At 50.2% G+C, this 21,614-nt stretch overlaps 3 protein-coding genes across 5 annotated transcripts; 2 read left to right on the top strand and 1 right to left on the bottom strand.

Moving 5' to 3' along the window:
• Window positions 1-127: 127 nt before the first annotated feature.
• On the top strand, window positions 128-1,073 carry LOC6732831 (dolichol-phosphate mannosyltransferase subunit 1). The gene is made up of 3 exons (XM_002079908.4): window positions 128-306; window positions 364-574; window positions 646-1,073. Exons 1-3 carry the CDS (start codon window positions 203-205, stop codon window positions 1,054-1,056), a joined length of 726 nt encoding a protein of 241 aa, XP_002079944.1. The 5' UTR covers window positions 128-202; the 3' UTR covers window positions 1,057-1,073.
• Window positions 1,074-1,079: 6 nt separating this feature from the next.
• LOC6732830 lies at window positions 1,080-7,676 on the bottom strand. Its single transcript, XM_016180396.3, has 10 exons — window positions 7,336-7,676; window positions 5,887-6,007; window positions 5,627-5,829; window positions 4,198-5,464; window positions 4,027-4,132; window positions 3,155-3,969; window positions 2,356-3,094; window positions 2,101-2,291; window positions 1,564-2,039; window positions 1,080-1,506 (listed from the first exon to the last, which is right to left on the bottom strand). Exons 2-10 carry the CDS (start codon window positions 5,955-5,957, stop codon window positions 1,289-1,291), a joined length of 4,086 nt encoding a protein of 1,361 aa, XP_016025555.1. The 5' UTR covers window positions 5,958-6,007; window positions 7,336-7,676; the 3' UTR covers window positions 1,080-1,288.
• A 6,116-nt stretch (window positions 7,677-13,792) lies between these two features.
• Window positions 13,793-21,526, top strand: LOC6732828 (protein lev-9). Of its 3 annotated transcripts, none has more exons than XM_016178067.3 (16): window positions 13,793-14,057; window positions 14,465-14,764; window positions 14,898-15,077; window positions 15,137-15,328; window positions 15,389-15,565; window positions 16,144-16,326; window positions 16,389-17,185; window positions 17,243-17,450; window positions 17,516-18,519; window positions 18,589-18,696; window positions 18,755-19,065; window positions 19,120-19,265; window positions 19,436-19,550; window positions 19,609-19,727; window positions 19,784-19,943; window positions 20,364-21,526. In XM_016178067.3, exons 1-16 carry the CDS (start codon window positions 14,006-14,008, stop codon window positions 21,325-21,327), a joined length of 5,016 nt encoding a protein of 1,671 aa, XP_016025553.1. In that variant the 5' UTR covers window positions 13,793-14,005; the 3' UTR covers window positions 21,328-21,526. The 3 variants fall into 3 exon arrangements, with proteins under 3 accessions (XP_016025553.1, XP_016025552.1, XP_016025551.1); XM_016178066.2 differs by having other exon boundaries at window positions 13,794-14,057; window positions 17,513-18,519; XM_016178065.2 differs by lacking the exons at window positions 16,144-16,326; window positions 16,389-17,185; window positions 17,243-17,450; ... (6 more) ...; window positions 19,784-19,943; window positions 20,364-21,526 and adding an exon at window positions 15,637-16,029 and having other exon boundaries at window positions 13,821-14,057.
• Window positions 21,527-21,614: the final 88 nt, after the last annotated feature.

Genomic DNA, 21,614 nt, shown 5'->3' with positions numbered 1-21,614 from the left:
TAATAAAGTCAATATTATATTGGATATGTTAATATCATTTATTACACCTTTATAATTACATTTGGAATTTGATAACTTTTAGCAACTATCTAATTACTATCGACTTTGTTATCGATTTGAGCACAGCTGTTTTGTATTTTTGAATTGACCAACACTCCTGTAATTTTAATTGGAACCGTGTAGGTTCTTGAGAACAATTACAATGCCAACAAATGGCCATAAATACAGCATTTTGCTGCCCACCTACAATGAAAAGGATAATTTACCCATTATAATATGGCTAATTGTGAAATACATGAAAGCAAGGTGAGTAGCGGCTGCTCTAAGGTGCAAATTCAGGCATTTAAAGCTCCCCCTTTGCAGCGGCTTGGAATACGAGGTGATTGTGATTGATGATGGTAGTCCGGATGGAACACTGGACGTGGCCAAGGACTTGCAGAAGATTTACGGGGAGGACAGGATTGTGCTGAGACCACGTGGCTCCAAATTGGGACTCGGAACGGCCTACATACATGGCATCAAGCATGCAACCGGCGACTTTATAGTTATCATCGATGCGGACTTGAGTCATCATGTGAGTCTAGATAACAGGGTTGAGTTGATAGATGGGATAAACAAACGTATCTAATTTTTTTCCCGCTTCAGCCCAAATTTATTCCCGAGTTCATCAAGCTGCAACAGGAAGGCAACTATGACATTGTATCCGGCACTCGGTATGCCGGAAATGGAGGTGTCTTTGGCTGGGACTTCAAGCGCAAGCTAATCTCGCGCGGCGCCAACTTTTTGTCCCAGGTTCTTCTACGACCGAACGCCAGTGATTTGACCGGCTCCTTCAGGCTTTATAAGAAGGATGTACTGGAGAAATGCATTGCCAGCTGCGTGTCCAAGGGGTACGTGTTCCAAATGGAGATGCTCGTTCGCGCTAGACAGCACGGCTACACCATCGCCGAGGTGCCCATCACCTTCGTGGACCGCATTTATGGCACCTCCAAGCTCGGCGGGACCGAGATTATTCAGTTTGCCAAGAACCTTTTGTATCTGTTTGCGACCACATAAAGAGAAAACCACCATTAGCTGAGTAGATTTTTAAATTTTTAATGTTCTTTGGATTTCCTTTGCTTTGTACATTTGGTAAGATTTGCTCAAAGAATTTTACATACATCTAATGAATTATGCATGAGAAATTTGTTTGCCATATTTATAATAATTCAGAGTTCTGCCTTCCTCCGGCTCGCACCCTGTTATGCTTCATTTATAATTTGAATAATGATAACTAGCGTTAATTGATTTAATTACTCAAGTCGAAAACTTTGTGCTGGTTGTCTGGATTGCCGTAAAGAGTGCCACAGTCATCGTCGAGGGCGCCCGATCCTCCGCCGTAGTTCTTCAAAGCCAGGGTCAGCAAGGAGTTGCGATCCTTGAGAGCCAGCACCACGAAGGCTCCGTTTGGCAGAATCTCACAAGTGCTCACTTGCGCCGGTGGCTTAAACACGGCCAGGGATTTGGCTGCAAGACCAGAAGCATGACTATACAGTTCAGGAGGGCGAAGACTGTGGTACATACCCGAATTCAACTCCCACATGCGGACGGCCGAATCACGTCCCTCCTTATCGTAGGAGAGCAGCACCTTTCCCAATGGATCCAGCTTCAAGAACGTTACCGGTGCATTGTGGCCGATCAAGGTGCTCTTGCAGTTGCCCGTGACCAGGTCCCAGATTAGGATTTTGGCATCTTCTAGGCCGGCGATGACGCAAGCGTTCACCTGGGAGATGGCCAGGGAAACTGTGTTGCAGGCGGGCTTCCACTTCTTGAACAGAGTGCCGCTCTGTAGGTCGTATACCACAATGAAGTTGGGCGTCGTCGGCTCGTTCAGCTCTTTGGCCACCACACAAACATAGGAGCCCTCGTGGGTGATCGCGGAGAGGGAGGTGATGAAGTCGTGGTGCGGGATTCGGAGGTCATAGAGCAGCTTTCGCTGCGAAAGGTGCCAAACTAGCAGTGGGAAAGGCTTCTGGGTCTCATCGCCGCAAACCAAGATCCTAGAGAGCAAGCCAGAAATTAGCAACTACTACTTTAGTACAAAACCGGTCAACCTGTTACCTTCCATCTCCAGAGACCAACAGAGAATTGAGGAAGCGATCTTCACCCGCCTTGAAGGTGGTCACACAATCGCCCGACTCCAGATTCATCAGATTCACATACATCCGGTTGCGCGACAGGCAGACCAAGTGATTCTGATCGTGCAGACCGAAATACGGCATTTTCTGGTTCATTACGCCTTTGAGAGTGACCTGGAATGGCACAAGGAATACCAAGTTTATACAAGATCTGGGATAAGATATTTGGAACACTCACCTTGAACTTTCCCTCGTCCAGATTGATGACGCGAATCTCGCGGCGACACAGGACTGCTGCCTCATAGTTTCCCACGGGACACATCGCCGTCGGCTGCTGGATGCCCTGTAGCTCCCGGATTCGGCAGCAATTCTTCACGTCCCATATGCAGATCTCAGCTCGGTCCGTGCACATCGAAGCCACATAGCATCCGGGCTGTGGCAGATTCATCAGGACATCGTAGCCCTTAACGGGCACCGAGGATGGGACTGCGTCCTCCGACGCCTTCTCCTGCTCCGACTGATTGCCGTTCTCCGCGTCCAAGTCCGCGTTTAGAATCTCGAGGAAGGCAAACTCGAGCTCATTGGTGTACTCCCACCACGAGCGTATCTTCTCGTCGTCCTTGAGCTCGGGTGCCTCCCTGAAGCGCGTCTTTAGATAGTACTTCATCAGCGTGTAGAACTGCTGGCCATCGTAGCTCAGCTCGTGGAGATACTGCTCGAGGAATTGCTTCAGGAAACTGATGTGCACGTAAGCGGTGGGGCAGTTCTCGCCGCCGGACTTTGCCAGCCACTCCGCCTGCAGGATGTCGTTCAGCAGGTGCTCCGGTCCCGTGGCGTGCACCTTATTGGCGATCCACTGGAGGTCCGTAAAGTAAAAGCAGTTGAAGAGTATGTCGATCTTGTGAGGCGCCGGATTGTCCTCGATCACGGCACAGAAATGATGATAAGGCAGTTTTAAGTACTTTTGGTAATTGTAGCTGTCAAGGAATGGATTTGAAATGATTGCAATTGCGGGAGGGGAAAAAGAGAACACTCACGTGTTGGCACCCTGGCTACCCTTGAACTCGCTGTCCTGCCGGTCGAAGTAGTCCCGCAGCGCTTCATGTACCAGCCACTGCTTCTGCGCGTACCTCGCCAGGACCGCTCGTCCAAAGCTCTTGTCCGCTATCCTAATATTCTTAAGACCTAACAGCATTGGTCCCATCAGCCAGCAGAACTTGGACCAGACTTTGAAGGCGACCTGCGCCTCCAGCTGGGTCATCTTCTGGAACACGCCCAGGCAGTCGCTCTCCCGGATGCCCCACGGCGACAGGCGGACGATCAGCAGCAGCAGTTCCACCTGATCGGTGGCGAACTTGGACTCCAGGACCTGAAGTATCCGGCTGGAGATGTCGCCGATCTCGCTGATCGGCTGAGCCACATGCCCCAGCCAGGCCAGCCACCACAAGGACTTGGCGTGGTAGGGCGTCTTCCCGTGCAGCGTCTTCCAGTCGTCGGGCAACTTCAGTGCCCCATTGGCCGCGTAGAAGTCACCGCCGCCCGAGCTAAGGATGTCGTGCCACTGGCGTTCCGTGAATTGTCGCAGTCGCAGGAAGCACCGCTGTGGTATGCCCAACTGCGCCAGCGCGGCTAGCATATCAAAGGAGTCCCCAGCCTCCGTCCCGTCCACGTCCTCCCCCTCATCCGCCAGCTCGCTGACGGTGAGGATCATTTTGGCGCTGCCCAGCTGCTGGGGGAGCCAGTCGAGCAGCTCATCCCGCTGCAGTTCGTCCACGCCGTCGATGATCAGCACGAAGAAGCGCTGCTGCCGGTCAAGGATCTCTCGAATCACTCGAGAATAACCCTCTAGTGTCTATTAGGAAGGACTGCATTAATATCAGCGCTCTATTTTTAAATATAACATCCTTACGTGTGGCACTTGGCACTGATGTCCCGTCTCCAGGACTGACATCTGGTTGGCCATTGAGCCCAGCAATGAGGTGAGATCCGATGAGCGGGCACTGAGATTGGCGTATCTGAAGGAAAAACAAAGGGTTAATGAGTACTCACTTTTGAAAGCTTATAATATGTCATAACCCACCTCAGTATGAGCTGTGCCTCCGGCTTCCAGCGGTGGACATTCTCCATGATCTTGGAGACCAGGACACTCTTGCCACTTCCCCGTGCCCCGGACACGACCAGCGGTTGGGCGGTGCTGTCGCGGATGTAGCGCTTCACGTCGTTCATGATGTCGAAGTTGGCCGAGTTCTGTGCCAGGAGTTTGGAGTAGTGGCCCACCAGACGAAGCTCCTCGAGCAGCACCCGGTCCACGCCCAGCGTATTGTAGGGGATGCTGTTCTTCTGCTGGTGCTCCTCGAAGATGCCGGCCAGCGTCTTGTCCAGCAGACTCTCGATCACCGCCGACAACTCCTCGTCCAGGATGCTCATCGTGGGCAGCAGACGGATAAGGTTTTTCTCGCTCAACTGGCTCTTAAGACCAGAGTATACATGACTGAGCCTCCGCTGCACCTCCAGTTCCAAGGGGCTGGCATTCTCCGATGGCCGTGTCACCTGGCTGCCGGTCTGGATCCAGATACAGCGCTTGGCCAGCTCCTGGCTCATCAGCACCGTGTTATTGATCTCCTGCTCCACCACGGTGGTCAGATACGAGTCCTTGACGTCGTCGGAGAAGAGACGCAAGAGGACGGCCAGCAGCTCGTTGAGCTCTCCGTTCACCTGACTGGAGTAGGGATCCACCTGTTGGGCATGGAGTCGGTGGCACATCGGCTGGTACGAGTTGTCAATGGTGTACCATTTTTCCAGGAGCAGACGCTCTTCCTCGCTAGCGGTGCCCAGCACCGAGGTGAAGTCCTGGCTCTCGATGGTCAACGGCAGCATCGGAGTGCCCAGGGTGGCGCCCAAGAACAGAACGGGGATCATGTACGCTCCGGCCGAGTGGCGCGTGATCTCGCACAGGCAGTTGGCCGCTTCCTCGTGACCGCCCTGTGCCTCCAGTGGCGTTTGGGTCCAGCGCTTCGCCTCCTGCAGCCGGGAGAAATCCTTGCGGGCATTGCCATTGCCCGGCTCCGTCTCCGGCTCACTGTCGTGGACATCGGCGATGATGAAGTCAAAGCCACGGCTTTGGCACTTGCTCTTGAAATGCTTGTACAGGCTGTGCACGACCCGCTTGTGCTTCTTGTACTCGGTGCTGTTGTCCGCCAGGATGTAGACCACGATCTTCTTGTCCCGCTCAATCTTGCGGCCGGGTGGTGGCTTGCCCTGCAGCACGCTCAGGTTTCCGGCACCGGGATTGGCATTGGCCACGTCACTGGGCGCCTGCGCCCCCTGCGGAGTGGTGCTGTTTGAATCTGTTGGTGGATGAAGGTCGTTTAGTTCGTAGTTGAATTCCATTAATCTACTTTTGAGTCGGGATGCGCTCTTATTTTTGGTCGGAGCTTGAGGGAACCCAATTACTCGTATAGTAATAGCAGTGGATATGGATCATATGGATGGTTTTAAATCTCACTTACCCTTCTCTGATCCACCTGGCTTGCCCCCCGGTCCCGTTGACGGCTGCTTCTGGACCTGCGCCTGGTTGCCGTTGGACTCCGGCAGCGGTGTCACCTCCGGAAGTGCCTCCACAGCGGCCAAAGGTGCCCGCTTTCCATCACCAGCACTCGAGTCGGCGGAGATCAGGGTGTCCTTCTGATCCGCCTCCTGGTAGGGAGGCGAGCTGCAACCACAACATTAGTACAATCCACAGGATCGATGCACGAACGGAAGGACCTACTCATCTGACTTTTCGGAGGCACTGTCCTTGTCCTTCTTTTTCTTCTGGCCGGAACTGCACACGTTGCCCATGGCGGTCGTTCAAGTCCCTACTCTTTAAATTACAATTGACTATTGATGTCCTGGAATGGATAGTAGATGAAAATCCGTTTAGTTATCAAATCTAACCATAGACATTTAAATGGAATTAACTATTTTTTGATTTTCTTGGTACTGAACCCCGTTTTATTTATCCAGCTAAAAGTGGTTCTTTCCAAGGATCTGGGAACTTTAAAGCTGCTCACGGTATCTCACACCCATATCGATTAGAAAGCACTCGAGGATTCATCCTTTCATCCTTGTGTGGCATAAACTTTATTTGTTTAACCGTTTGTAGTATGTGTGTGTATTCACGATAATGATAACTAAATATGGGATATTAACTTGCTAACGGGTACAATATTTGCACAATATTAATTAAGAAAACACCCAGCTGTTGCAGGATTTCTCGCTCTCTTAAAAACACACAAGCACTAACGGATATTCGTTTTCATTTGAAGGATGTTCTCTTGCAAGGATGTTTCCTATGTGGTTCCACAGATCACTTAATCTTTATAATTTTCCGCACTTGGGCTTAAATAGTTTAGTTGATAAGTGTCGTATATACACGTTTAGATTTCCACAACAGGTCAATGACAAAAACAAAGTGCCTGGGGACACGGAGCACATCCTGTGCGAGCGAGATGGGGCTAGTCGGGGGTGGAAAGAAAGGGGCAGGGGCTGAGAGCAGAGAGCAGAGAGAAAAGCTTTCGCGAGGCGAACGCATGCTCTCTGCGAGAACTTTTGTAGAGAATTTCTGCGTTGAATTGGCATTGGCGTTAATCAAGTGGTCGAGTGAACTGGCCCAAGTGGGTGGTGCTGGGCGGTGGATGGTCTGAATGGTGGGTTCGCTGGGTCTGGGTCTGGGTCTCGTCTCGGATTTATTGCGGGCAATGCGCTTGGCTGGATTTTTGTGTACACGCTTGAAAATTGTTGACGCGCGAGCCCCCCGTTTTCGATGCCATCGACGGATGGGATGGATGATGGGTTATGGGTAGTGGATGCTCTTGGTTTGGAAACTAATTTATTCGATACGGATTATGTTTGCGATCGTTCGATTCACCATACACACAGCATTGGTCTTTCGCGACCGATTTGAATTCCGATGCGGGGCGGGAGGGGGCTTAAAAAATCGCTAAAAATAAATTCCCCTATATACACAGAATCTATATGTTTTTTGAATCGGCTAGTTCGACATTTTGTCGCAGCGGACTGCGAAGTGGTTCAATATCAATTAATTTGTCACAGATTCGCTGGCATCCTCGTTCGCAGATGCGATTTGCACTGGCGGCCAGTCGATGCGGATTCGGTGTGTATGCATCGTTTAGTTGGTTATTTGATTTATTTTAATACACAAATTTGCGCCACTTACTTTTCTTTACGCGCTTTTCACATGCGCCCCCCGGAAAACCCGCCGCACCCCACCGAACGGAGTCTAAAACATTTCCACCCACTGCACTTGCACTTTGCTCAATTAATTGCCTAATCAAAATGTTTCTTACACACACGCCGCGAAGACATTTCGTCGGAAAAGTGTATCTTTCGAGTGCGTTTCCCCCGCTTTCCCCGCTCGCTCCACTGTCTCTTGCTCCCCTATATTTTTTTTGGATTTTCGGATACGAGTGCGCGCCTCGACTAGTTTTTCCTTGTCCCGCCGCTGTGCGTCGTCGTTGTGCTGCTCGGCGCTCCGGATTTTCACTGTTTCTGATTCCGTAGGAAAATCGGTCGCTTTTCCGACCTCCGCGCTCTCGGAGCTTTTTCCGAATCTTATTAGCGCTAAAATAAGTAAAAATCGAGCGTTACGTTGCTTATCGATAGATACATAGCATAGCTGTCGATGTTTCAAATAGATTTTTTTTAAATCAAGCCTAACGGTAAAACATGGATATGTGGCGCCCAGACTGAAGCCCGGTCTGGCATCACGGCGAAAACAGGTACTAACGCCAAGACCTTTTCTGGAGGACGATATCTTCTGATATCGTCAGACTGGACACACTACGACTTCAACTCCGCCGCGCAACAAGCTTACGGTATAAAACAATTATATATTGCACTAAGTATTAAATAAAGCGGTAACTACATAAGTTACCATATTGGTGACCCCGCAATAAGCAAAATGCAGAACACCGGAGATTGTTTGCCTGCACCGCCAACTTCGCCTGACTCTGGTGAAATTCAACGCGGCAACAGCGCAGGCACCGTTATTCCTGTCGTCGAGTCGGTTGCCGCCATCAAGCTACCGCCATTTTGGAAGCAAAATGTGCGGTTATGGTTTGTGCAGATCGAAGCGCAATTTCAATGCAGCCGCATTTCTTCAGATAACACGCGCTACTACCATTTAATCAGTGCTTTGGATGCTGATATAATGACTGAAGTATCTGATGTTCTGGCGCAACCCTCGGAAGTAAACAAATACGAGCACCTGAAGGAGATTATTATCAAGCGATTTACGGAGTCGCCGGACAGACAGTTGCAGCGCGCTTTACTGGAGCTTGACCTTGGGGACAAGAAGCCCTCGCAGCTCCTTCGGCAAATGACAACACTTGCTGATGGTCGCGCGTCTGCAGACGTCTTGCGAGTCCGCTGGCTCTCTCAGCTACCGCAGCACGTACAACGGGGCTTGAAGCTCCTACGCTCAGCAACTTTGGAAGAGCAAACTGCACTCGCTGACGATCTCATGGAGGAGGAATCCGATTCTTTTGTCATGGCTGCTGGGTCCTCCTCGGCACAATTCAGAGGTAACACCCGCGAATACGCGCCGGCTGCTGGCACAAGTGTCGTTGACGACTTGAAACGCGACATCGCTGCCATCAAGGCTTCTTTAACTCTTCTGCAGAACATGCAGCCTCCCAGCCATTCTCGCTCAGCCGATCGCAACCAGCAGCAACTCCGAGCACCACGTGTATGCTTTTATCATGCCAAATTCGGACCTAATGTACGAAAATGCTCCTCGCCCTGTGCCTGGGTGCCACAGCAGGGAAACTAAAGAAGCTGTCATCTGTTCAGGCGACTGGTGACAGCAGACCTCCAAGCACTCGCCTCTCAAAGGAGTACCGACTTCACATAATCGATCGTAATACCCACATAAAATTCCTTATCGACTCCGGATCAGTCATCTCACTTATACCTGTTTCGATAATCAAGGGATTGCATCGTCGCAAAGACGACTTCAAACTCTATGCGGCCAACACGTCTATAATTGATACCTACGGCACGCTAAATCTAACTTTTGGTCTCAACCTACGGCGTAACTTCACCTGGTCGTTCGTCGTTGCGAACGTCCAATCAGCAATCATCGGAGCAGATTTCCTCACGCACCACGGCCTCATCCTCGACCTCAAGGGTAAACGCCTTATGGATCCCTCAAAAGCTGTTTCGACCAAAGGAGAAGTTGCAGAAGCAAAACTCTACAACGTTTCTACAATCAACGTGCAAAGTTCCAGTGGAATAGATCGCCTGTACTCCAATCTTCTTAGTCGCTTTGTGCAGATCACACGTCCTAATGTGCCTTTAGCAACCCGCATTCATAACGAGGTTGCGCATTGCATTCAAACAACTGGCCCACCTGTTTTCGACAAGCCAAGACGGCTTACAGGCGAAAAATTAAAAGCGGCACGCCGAGATTTCGATCTCTTACTCCAGCAAGGAGTGATTCGTCCCTCCAGCAGTCAATGGGCCAGTCCTATTCATTTGGTCCCCAAGGGGAGCAACGAATGGCGTACTACTGGGGATTATCGCAAACTTAATGCGTCCACTATTCCAGATCGCTATCCGATTCCCCATGGGGAAGACATTCTTCAACGTCTGCATGGATGCTCGGTTTTCTCCACAATCGATTTGGTGCGTGCCTACCACCAGATCCCAGTCGCTCCAGATGATATTCCGAAAACAGCCGTCACTACACCGTTCGGCCTTTTCGAGTTTGTCGGCATGCCACCCGGACTCCGCAATGCAGCGCAAACCTTCCAGCGCCACATGGACAACCTGCTTCGTGGCATTCCATTCGTAGGATGCTATATGGACGACATCATCGTGTTCTCCACAACACATGAGGAGCATTTGAAGCACCTCCAGACAATCTTTGAGATTTTGCAGAGGAACCACCTCCAAATTAACCCTAAAAAGTGCCAATTTGGTAAAAGTGAGGTTATTTTCTTAGGGTTCCAAGTCAACGCGAGCGGATTCAAGCCCCCTGTTGAGCGCACGCAAGCAATCAACAATTTTCCCAAGCCTCAAACTATCATGGAATTGCGCCGGTTTTTGGGAATGGTCAACTATTACCGACACCTCATCCCAAACGCAGCTCAGGCTCAAATCCCGCTCACAGACTACCTAAAAGGCGCAACCAAAAATGACAAGCGCGAAATAGCCTGGACCGGCCCTGCGGAGAGTGCATTCCAGGCCTGCAAGCAAGGAATTTTACGTGCCACGTGCTCTTCGTTCCTTTCCCCATCGGCTCACCTCGCCCTTAAAACGGACGCCTCCGATACAGCGATCGGTGCTGCTCTCGAACAACTAGTCGGCAACGTTTGGCGTCCCATCGGGTTTTTCTCGCGGAAACTATCTCCGGCAGAGCAAGGCTACAGCACGTATGATCGCGAGCTCCTGGCTATTTTCGCTGGTATCATCCATTTCAAGCACATTCTAGAGGGTCGTCCATTCATCATCCAAACCGACCATAAACCATTACAATACGCTTTCAGGCAGAAAGCAAGCAAAGCATCGCCTCGCCAACTCCGCCAATTGGATTTTATCTCCCAATTCTCAACGGAGATAGTGTACAATCCCGGGGAAAACAACGCAGTGGCAGATGCCCTCTCACGCATCAACACCATAAGCATGCCGTCTAGCTTCAGTGCTCAAGCGATATTCGAGGCCCAACAAACCGACGATGAAATGGCTGAGCTCTCTCAAACCACGTCCCTGGTTCTACAAGTTAGGAACATCGACAACCTAGACATCTGGTGTGACATCTCGGGTGGACGCGAGCGGCCATATTTACCCAAAAGTCTGAGACGCCAAGCTTTTGATGCAGTACATGGATTGGCGCATCCCAGCGGCCGTACAACTGCAAAATTACTTAAACAGCGGTTTGTCTGGCCAGCAATTAACCGTGATGCCACCCTCTGGTCTCGACAATGCGTTCCTTGCCAGCGGGCCAAAATCCATCGCCACACACGCAGCCCGGTGGAGAAGATCGATGTTCCTGACAATCGATTCGAGCACATTCACGTCGATCTGATTGAACTTCCCACAATCCGTAACTTACGCTACTGTCTTACCATCATCGACCGCTTCAGCAGATGGCCTGCAGCTATTCCACTATCCAATATCACCGCGGAGACTGTCGCGACAGCTCTGTATACACAGTGGATCTGCATGTTTGGCTGCCCACTCACTATAACAACGGACCAGGGAACTCAATTTGAATCCTCATTGTTTGCTGAGCTGGCTAAACTAATTGGAGCCGAAAGGATTCGTACAACCGCATATCACCCTCAGTCAAATGGCATCGTGGAGAGATGGCACCGAACCCTCAAGGCCGCCCTGATGTGTAAGTCTCACATAGCATGGCCGGATCTCCTGCCTACAGTTTTGTTGGGGCTGCGCTCGGCGTTTAAGGCGGACCTCCAGTCATCGCCAGCCGAAATGCTTTTTGGCACCACTATTCGTATCCCCAACGAATTTTTTGAATCGCACACTCCAACCGCCTTCAGCAAGGATCACCGACTAACCGAGCAACTACGTCAACATATCAGGGCAGCCCGACCTACTCCTGCAGCGCATCACGCTAAACCACCTGTTTTCATTTGTAAGGACCTGAGAACTTGTACGCACGTCTTCAAGCGAGTGGCATCTGTTAAGAAACCACTCGAGCCGCCTTACACGGGACCTCATCGGGTAATACGCCGCGTTGATGACAAGTTCTACATCATCAGCATTAATGGACAAGAGAAGGCCATATCAGTCGATCTCCTCAAGCCTGCCTTCTTAGCTGAAGCTGACGCTTGCGAAGACCACCACGAGGATCCACCGCCTGACCAACAGATTTCGCAGCCACCTACACCACCGAGCCCTGCACCTGCAGCTCCAGAATTTATACCGTTACCTTCACCACCTGGCGAAGTCACTGGAGGGGGAGTAGATGTGGCGCCCAGACTGAAGCCCGGTCTGGCATCACGGCGAAAACAGGTACTAACGCCAAGACCTTTTCTGGAGGACGATATCTTCTGATATCGTCAGACTGGACACACTACGACTTCAACTCCGCCGCGCAACAAGCTTACGGTATAAAACAATTATATATTGCACTAAGTATTAAATAAAGCGGTAACTACATAAGTTACCATAGATAATTCAATTCCAATTGTAACAAATTTACGCCTCTTGGCCTGCGGATCCGCATCGGGTCACACGAACACCTGCCCAAAAAGGATTCAGGGGGCGGATACGGAGAAGTCCAGATGGTGGAAGGTGGAAACGTAACCGCAACGTGTGCATTATGATTAGGTGTGATAAGTGCGAAGTCGACTTTATGTCAAATATAATAATAGCATTAGCCTTATTCTCAAACCTGTGTTTAGAAATATAGCTGTACGACGAAACTTGATTTGTGTCGATTCTGGAAAAGCCACCAAGCATGTTATCCTACCCTTCTCAGTAATATTTTCATTTAGAAAGAAAAATACATTTCCATTGATGATGTGACAAATTCGCGTCGAGTTCTTTAAAGTTATAAGAAATGATAAGAAACGAGATGGAAATCGTGTTTTTACGAACTGAAATACGAATATATGAAAATTGTCTATTCTATATCTATATAATATCTATATCTATGATAATGGTAAAAAAAGCTTAATACATAGATTTTGGTTAAAGAGCAATAACTTTATGTGGCTATCGTTATCAAAAAACAGATATGCATATATATCTATATTTATTTTGATTTTACGATAACGATAACGATACGATTTCTTTATTTTCTCTCTGTAAGAGAGCACTTACACGCACACACTTACATACTCGCTGCACTAGTATGTGTGCGAGTATGTGTGCAAAAGCTCGGTCGCACAGTGGAACTCTCCAATTGTTCTTTAAAAAAGCAATGTCCTTGTCCATATGACTTGGTCACATAAAAAACATATATTAATAGTAATAGTTAAGGAAAGTACTGAATATAAATAAAGATATTCTTTTGTTGTTGTTTATAACTGATGAACAAAAATCAAAAATTCAAATATAATATTCTAGTAGGATAAGCATATAAATTTAAGTACGTTTAAGTAAGCTTATTAATATATCACATAGTCGTAAGAGCTTAACAATGATCAGCTGTGCTTATCGCAGCCAACTTCAAGTGGAAAATGTTAAAACTGACGCTATGTTAAGTGAGGGATTGTGAATGTAAAGTTGAAGAAGACCGTTGGTTTTAGAGAAAATAAGGAAATATATCATGTAAACCTTTTACTACTGCCAGAATATATTCATTTAATAATCTTGAATTTTGTTTAATTTAAACTCTGCTTAATTAATGTAAATCGCTTTTATTGCTTATGATAATGATAGCTAAATGATCTTTAGATTGTAATCAACATTACCTATATCGATTCGTCGACGTCTAACAAATTAAAGTTCCAAACGGTCGAAATTAATGATATCTTTATATTTTCAAGTTTGGATCCAACAAGCGAGCTAGGTTTCAAAAACCTTTCGCTCTTGCTCGAATTTTCCCCGAACCCTATCTTCACCGTTAAAGGGACCAACCACCGTCGAAAGCTGTCAAGTTGGGCGCTGCTCGCCTGATCTGTCAAAAGGCCAGAGCCAAAAAGGGGAGAAAGCAGCTGGCGTGGCTGCATTTCGTTTCCTTGGCTCGAAGTGAGAAGTTTCGGGCCACCGAGCTGGTCGAAAAAGTTACCAATTAAATTGGCCAGCAGAGGAATTTTGCAAATTAGCTAAAATGCTATAAATCCGAGGCCAGTTCGGCGAGAAAAGGAGAAAAATCAAAAAGGACACGGATAACCCGCAACTACAACGGAATCAAAATGAATCGCTTGCTGCTGCAGTGTCTAGTGACCACCATTCTGGTCTACAAAGGTCAATAAGAAAGCCCCAAAAACCCGAAAACCCGATAAGTACAATCAGTATATTTGAGCCCCATCTAGTGGTAGTCCGGATGAGCCCACCAGTGGCCAGAATAATTATTTGCAATTTTCGGGAGTCCTCGAAATGGGCAAGATGAAAAATGTATATGCTGCTGCGTTATATAAGCTGGCGTCCAGTGCGCAGGCTCCAAAAGAGTCTGGGACCGAGCCATCATCAGACATCTGGACCAGGCATCGGGGGAAATAGGTCAATGTTTTCGCCCGCACGCGAGGCGGAGCAAAATAGACGCGAATCCCGGAACCAAAACAGAAGCCGCGCTAAGGGGTTGATTCGCCTGGGAATAGGGGTTTGTTTTCCAGCCCAGATGACTGACAGCTGTGCTCCTTGTTCTCTTGCAGTGATTTCGGTGCCGACCAGCACGATGAGCACCAGCATTCAGACGACCTCGGAGATTCCGCAGCAGGATGACGACGACGACGACTGGGATGAGGACGACGACTCTCTGGAGTCCGACGACGATGGCCGCGTCTACAAGAATCCACGCAACTCACCCTCCACCGAGTGTCCACGCGACGAGGAGCAGGCCACGCTGCTCGGCCAGAAGTGCTTGAGGAAGTGCTCCTCCGACGAGGATTGCAAGAGCAAGAAGAAGAAGTGCCTGTGCGACGGCGTCTGCGGCAACTCCTGCATTAAACCAGGTGGGTTTTTAATTACAATAATTACCAAAACAAAATAAATGTAATTCAATCAGAAAGTTGACATGGTGAAGCATCAATCCTCTTTACACAAGCAAAGTAAATCCAAATCCCTCGATGCCCTTTGTTTCCCCAGATCGCGAGTGCCCGGAACTAGCCCAGCCCAGCTTGGGCCAGGTCACAGTGGCTGGACGCCACTTCGGAGCTCGCGCCTCCTATGCCTGTCCGCACGGCTACCACGTTGTGGGTCTCCAGAGCCGTCTGTGCCAGGCGGACGGAAATTGGGCCGGAGCCGAGCCAGCTTGCAAGCAGAATAGTAAGTCTTCCACAGGTTAATAAACGTATTATATCGAAACGTGCTTGAAATCCTTCCAGTTTACTGCCTAAAGCCGCCGCAGATAGAGCATGCGCGGAACTCGGCGCTGCCGGAACAGGAAACCTTTGATCTGGACTCCACGGTGCAGTACCACTGCCACACCGGCTACGTGACCAATGGATTCCCGCGGGCCAAGTGCCTGGCCATTGATAACCTGGCCAGCTGGTACGGCCCGGATATCCAATGCGAACGTGAGTGCAGTCACACTGAAAAGAGAAGACTCTGTATGCATAGCTATTTTATGATTGCAGCTCGATCCTGTGGCCAGCCACCGGATCCGGCCTACGGATGGCATGCCGGCGAGTGCTACACGTACGGATGCAAGATCACCTACAATTGCGGAACCGGATACGAACTGGTGGGCAAGCACGAGCGCTACTGCCAGTCGGACGGATCGTGGACGCCCAAGGAGCTGCCCACCTGTGTCTGTGAGTATTGCGGGCTGGCGCCGGTAGAGCTTGTAACCGAACCTCTTTGACCTCTTTGACCACCTTTAAAGCGGATAGCGCAAATGTAACCACCACCCAAGCGTCGTTGTCCTAGGCGAGGCGACCCTTTGAGTTTCGTTTCCGACTCCTTGGAGCTGGCAAATGGCACAGATCCCCATATCCGTATCCGAAACTATGTATTAAGCGCACTTTGGTCAGGGCTCAGGTTCTCCAGTCGGAGTTCTCCGATCCTGCTAGCCACCCACATTCTCTCTCTATCTCCGATTTGGTTTTTGATCTAGCGTTACAAACAAACAGATTGTTCAAATTTACATATGCACTACCTTGTTGTTGTTGTTCTTGTTGTTGGCCAGTTAATGTTGAATGAATAAATAAAAGTTACCGCAAATCTTGAGCAAGCAAAAATATACAAGAATTGATTAATCGAATTCGAAAACCGTTTATTCGAAGTTGTTTTATTTGGTTTGGCGGCCTTCAAAGATTTGTGGTAACTTTTAGCGTACCCCCACCATCCCAATCCCATTGCTAACCCCATTCTCCCGCATCCTCACGCACAGTGGTCACCTCGGTGGTGTGTCCCACCCCGGAGAACCCCAAGAACGGCAAGGCCACCTACACCACCCTGGCCTACAACTCGGTGGTCAGCTACGAGTGCCGCTACGGCTACACCCTTGTGGGCGAGAGCTCCAGTCGCTGCGGAGCGGACCGAAAGTGGAGCGGCACTCTGCCCACCTGCAAGGGTAAGTGGTGTAGTCCCATCTGGATGGTTCTACTGTGTATTCCATTCCATCTCCTTCAATAGAGATCAACTGCGGCCATCCTGGTGTGCTGTACAATGGATGGATCGAGAACATCGAGGCGGGCACCGGACTGGGGGCCAGCATCATTTTCCGCTGCCAACCAGAGATGATGATCAATGGACTGGGCTCCAGCGTGTGCCAGATCGACGGAAGGTGGCGGAACGCACTGCCCGAGTGCCTGGCGCCCTGTGTGGTGCCCACCATTTCGCAGGGCAATGTGTATCCCATCGAAATAACCACGGATGAGAACGGAACGACGATCGTCCATCCGCCGACGACCACCACGCAGTCGCCCACTCAAACGCAGAGCATTGGCGGAGTGGAGAAGGTTAAGCACGGAACGGCACTGGAGGTCAAGTGCGACGAGAACTACGAGTTCCCGGTGTCCCTGCTCAGTCCACCCACGTGCAACAATGGCACGTGGAGCATCATTCCACGCTGTGTGCCCGCCAGGTGCAAGAGCATGCCGCGTCCACCCAAGCACGGCATGGTGATGGCTCCCAAGACGGAGCACGGCATGAAGGCGCGATTCAAGTGCAAGGATGGCTTCAAGCTGGTCAGTCCGGAGGGCAAGGATGTGACAGATCCGCACGACTATGTGCTCACTTGCTCATTTGGCAACTGGACCGGAGAGACGCCCAAGTGTGACGAGGTCTTCTGCTCGTTCCCCGGCTACATACCCAATGGAAAGGTCCTGCTCGTGGGCAACATGGGCCTATATGACTACAGGCCCTATGTCAAGAAGATCGTGAACAACAAGCAGATAATGTACGATTGCGACAAGGGATATGTCCTGGAGGTAACTTCCATATCCTGTTAGTATTGCTGAATCCCAACAACATCGCTTCTCCACTAGGTTGGTCCGCCTGGCGCCACCTGTGTGGGTGGCAAGTGGCGGCCCTTGGACCTGCCGCAGTGCCTCCTCGGCCAGCATCCTCGCCTGCGTTGGAATCGGCGCAGACGTCGCTCTCTGCAGATCCGCCAGCTGAGATCCATGTACCTTCTGCAGCGACAGCGACAACTTCAAAGGCAACTGATCGATAACCAAAACTATATAAAAGCTAGTAAGCACTAATATTCTTTGATTGTAAGAGATATATATCAACAATATTGTATTCTCTTATAGTAGCCGATCCTGTCGAGCCGTCTGTTCATCGGATTAAGCGAAGCGCCAGTCCCCATCCGAACTCACAACCCTATGCCTCCGACGTCGACCTGGCCTACTCCAAGTACTATCAAAAGATCAAGGAACGATATCAGCGCTACGTCCGGAAAATGCTAGGCCGTGACCGGATCTACCAGAGGCTCCATGCCCAGGATGCAGTGGGCAGAGTGGGAAACAATATGAATACCCACGATGGAGGACAGGTCACCATGCGGGGCAAGTCCAACTTCAGGGAATTCGAGAATGGAAACAATTACCTGGGGAGCGGTGGCATTGGATCAGGAGGAGTAGTTGGATCTGGAGTGGTGGCACTGCCCAACATTAACCAGGCATCGCGAAACCATATGGTTCAGGTACACAGAACGCCCAAGGACGAGCTGCTATCCAACGGGTCGCCGCCTATAGCATCGCGTAGCCTCCACTTGAATGCCACCCGGTCCTATATTGATCAACTGAAATCACAGATAGTCCGTCGGAGGCGCAGGAGGAGCTCCAGCATTGGACAGTCGCCTCCTCCGTCGGGAGCAACTATTCCGGATGCCGAGGTGGACATCAGCGATGGAGGTGAGGGCGGAAAGGGAGGTGGAGGCAAACGATTACGAGGACCCTGCGAGGATCTCGAGTGGGATTCCTTTGCCAACGTGACCACTGTTCGTCCTGGCAAGGTTCCGGGCAGAAATGCCGTGGGCATCATGCTGCATTTGGAGTGCAATGCCGGATTCAAGCTGAATATTAAGGGTGAAAACGCCACGGCGCGATGCATACGAGGCATTTGGAAGCCGGAGACGCCCAAGTGCCTATCCGCTCCGTGCCTGGTGCCCGCCGTGGAGCACGGTCAGTACTACAAGGTTGAGCCCCACACCAAACAGCTGAGCGACAAACCTTCATTGACCCCGCTCTCCACCTACGAGGAGATCCAGTCCAACGAGTTCATCACCCTGGAGTGCGAGGACGGGTTCAATATACAGGTGGGATTTTGATTAACTAAATCCATTCATCTATATACTGAATCATCACAAACGCCGCCGAAATTCCAGGGTTCAGCTCAGCTCCGTTGTGCCCATGGATCCTGGTCGGTGAATGCCTTCTCTGAGTGCACATCGGTGCCTTGCACGCTGCCCAATATTCCGGGAGTCATTTACGATGTAAGGATCTGTAGCATATCCCACAGAATCTCAGAAACTAGTAATCACCTCTTTTTAGGGAGGCTACCGGGCAGGATTGACCATTGGACACGGGAGCAGTGTAAGCGTTCGCTGCGAACTCTCCACGAACGCCAATCCCATAGAGATGTCCTGCCACAAGGGCATCCTCACTCCACCCAGCATCCCTTGTGAGTCCGGATTAAGAAAGTCCCGCGAGGAACTGGAGCATGCCACGCCCACTCCACACCCCAAAGTGGAGCACAACGAACTGGACAACGATCACGATCACCACGACAACGGCACCGATGAGCACGACGACATGAAGATGTGTGGTCCACCCATGCTAACGGATGGCGCCTTGGTCTACAAGTGAGTTGCAGTATCTCAGAGTTAGGCTCTGTTATTAGTCCTTAATCTTCGAAGGAATGCCGATCATCCAGAGCTGGATGGCGCCTACGAGAGCGGCACGGAGATCTTCTTTAACTGCATCCCAAATGCGGCTGGGGATAGGCAAACGTGGCGCATCATATGCGACAACGGACTGTGGATAGGGCGATCCTATAATTGTGGTGAGTTTTAAATAAAGCTGAAATACATTAAAGTAGCAAACTAAATAATTACTCAAATGAAAAAGTTTGAAGTTTAAAGTGTCCTTGTCCCTGTGTCCATTCATCTGTCCGTCCGTATGATAGATAGATAGCATAGAAAGGCACATCTTTAAATATCGTAATCTTTTTAGAAAACGGAACCTGTGTGTTCAGAAACAACGAGGCTAATGTGGTTAGTTTCTACAACGACCTGGAGATCCGAGAAGACGTGGTGGACTTTCCCCCAGGAGCCACCATCATATCGAGGTGATGCATTGAGCATAAACAGGCTTTGTTCAATTCTGATACTTATACTTACTCTCAGATGCATGGACATTGGAAAGTTCTCGTTCATGGGCAGCCACGAGAGGACCTGCATCCACTCGGAATGGACCAACACCAAGCCCGTGTGCTCCGGCCTAAACCAGGAGAACGACTATGCGAGTAGGTATCCAATATCCGAGTGCGGGATAGTTAATCTGACTTGAGCTCTAATCCAGTGGAGAAGGCACCGACCATCCTCTTCCGCCACCAGAACGGACCCATCGCCCAGAGCAACGATGGCAAGCTGATTGTCTATCCGGGAACCACTCTGCACATGGAGTGCCTGTGGATGCGTCGCTTCGGGAATCCCAAGTGGAACGTCAGTCACACGCACAAGTGGGTATCGGGTGGTTAGGCACGCTAAAATAACTTTAAAGTTGCTAATTAATTTCAGCAAGGGGTATGTTCATAAATTATTTGCGTCTGAACTTCAAAATAATGTGTATGGTGTATCTCGTTATTGGAATATAGGTTAAAATTTTAAAAGCAGCAATTAGGTATTTGAATTGATCATTAGATCGTTTGACTTTAGGGATTTCTTATACACATTTTGTTAATTCTTTAAGGGTTATTTATACTATAAAAGGCAATGATCAGCAGGGTCTGGTTCTAGGAATCCCCTGCTCTTATGTAAACCTTTTATTTTATAGGTACCCAAAACATTCTAAACATATTTGAACCTGGTTAATGGGAGATGTCTTCAGGAAACTGTCTTTCATGTGGTTAACTGCGCTAATGAATCTCTGTGTCTTGCAGGAACTACACCGAGGGCTGGGTAACCGAGGCGGATGAGGGTCGCGACTCCACACTGGAATACCGGCTGAGCATTGTGGACGCGGCCAGCGATGACTCCGGGTTCTATTCGTGCATGACCCCAGCTCGGCATGAGCACACCGTGGAGGTGGTGGTGCGGGCCATCAACTGCCCGGAGATACCGATGCGACGCGGCCTAATCGTGAACACCAACGATACTAAGCTGAGCACGCGGGCGCTGCTGTCCTGCGCTAATGGAAACTCCTTGATTGGCGCCTCGGAGCTGTTCTGCCTGCCGAGTGGCAATTGGAGCGCACCGTTGCCGGTCTGCGAGAGCGTCGAGTGCGGCGACATCCCGCTGGGGATGGGCAGCAACGCGAGCTCGCCCCGTGTCTCCGTGCTGTCGCGCGAGGTGGGCGGCCGGGCGGCCTTCTCGTGCTCCTCCGGTTACGGGCTGCGTGGTCCGTCGGAGGCGATCTGCAATCCCACGGGCGAGTGGTCAGCGCCGCTGCCCACCTGCGTCGAGGTGCAGTGCGACAATCCGGGGGCGCCGCAAAATGGTTACGCCCAGGGCTCAGCACCTTATCGTGCCGGCGACGTGGTCCAGTTCAATTGCAATCCGGAGTACATGATGCAGGGCCAGCCGATCATTGCCTGCCAGGATAATGCCAGGTGGTCGGGCGGGCTGCCCAAGTGCGTGCAGGCCTGCTCGTATCCAGGCACTGTTATCAGCGGCAGGATGTCCTCCGTCAAGTTCTACTACGCCATCGGCGAGAGCATCACGTTCACATGCGATGCCGGACTGGATCTGCGCGGCTCCAAGGTGCTTAAGTGCCTTAAGAACGGCAAGTGGTCCAGTGCCATTCCCACGTGCGTGACCAACGAGGGTCCTGTCGGCGGAGGCGGAGGAGGAGGCGGATCCGGATCCGTGGCCACCAACAAGCACCTGGCCACCACCATGGGCTAGAGCGATTCGGATTGCCGGTTGCTCCTGAGTGATACTAATACATATTACTACCTACTAACTAATGCACATTCCAGGCGCACAGTCACGCGTTTACCAACTAGTAACGCCATTCTTGCGATTCAATTGTAACTGTAGCCCTGTACTGTATCGCACGGCCATCATTTTACTTTCAATAAATGTTCGTCGAATAAAGACAAAAGTTCTTCTCTTTTAATTATATTTTGATGTCCGTTACGTAGTTAGGATTAAATTTGAATTCAAATGTAAAGTAGTGTTGTTAATCGGAA

The sequence above is a fragment of the Drosophila simulans genome, chromosome 2L (genome assembly GCF_016746395.2).
Source record: "Drosophila simulans strain w501 chromosome 2L, Prin_Dsim_3.1, whole genome shotgun sequence".
Lineage (NCBI taxonomy): Eukaryota > Metazoa > Arthropoda > Insecta > Diptera > Drosophilidae > Drosophila > Drosophila simulans.
This window is presented reverse-complemented; position numbering and strand designations above follow the sequence as displayed.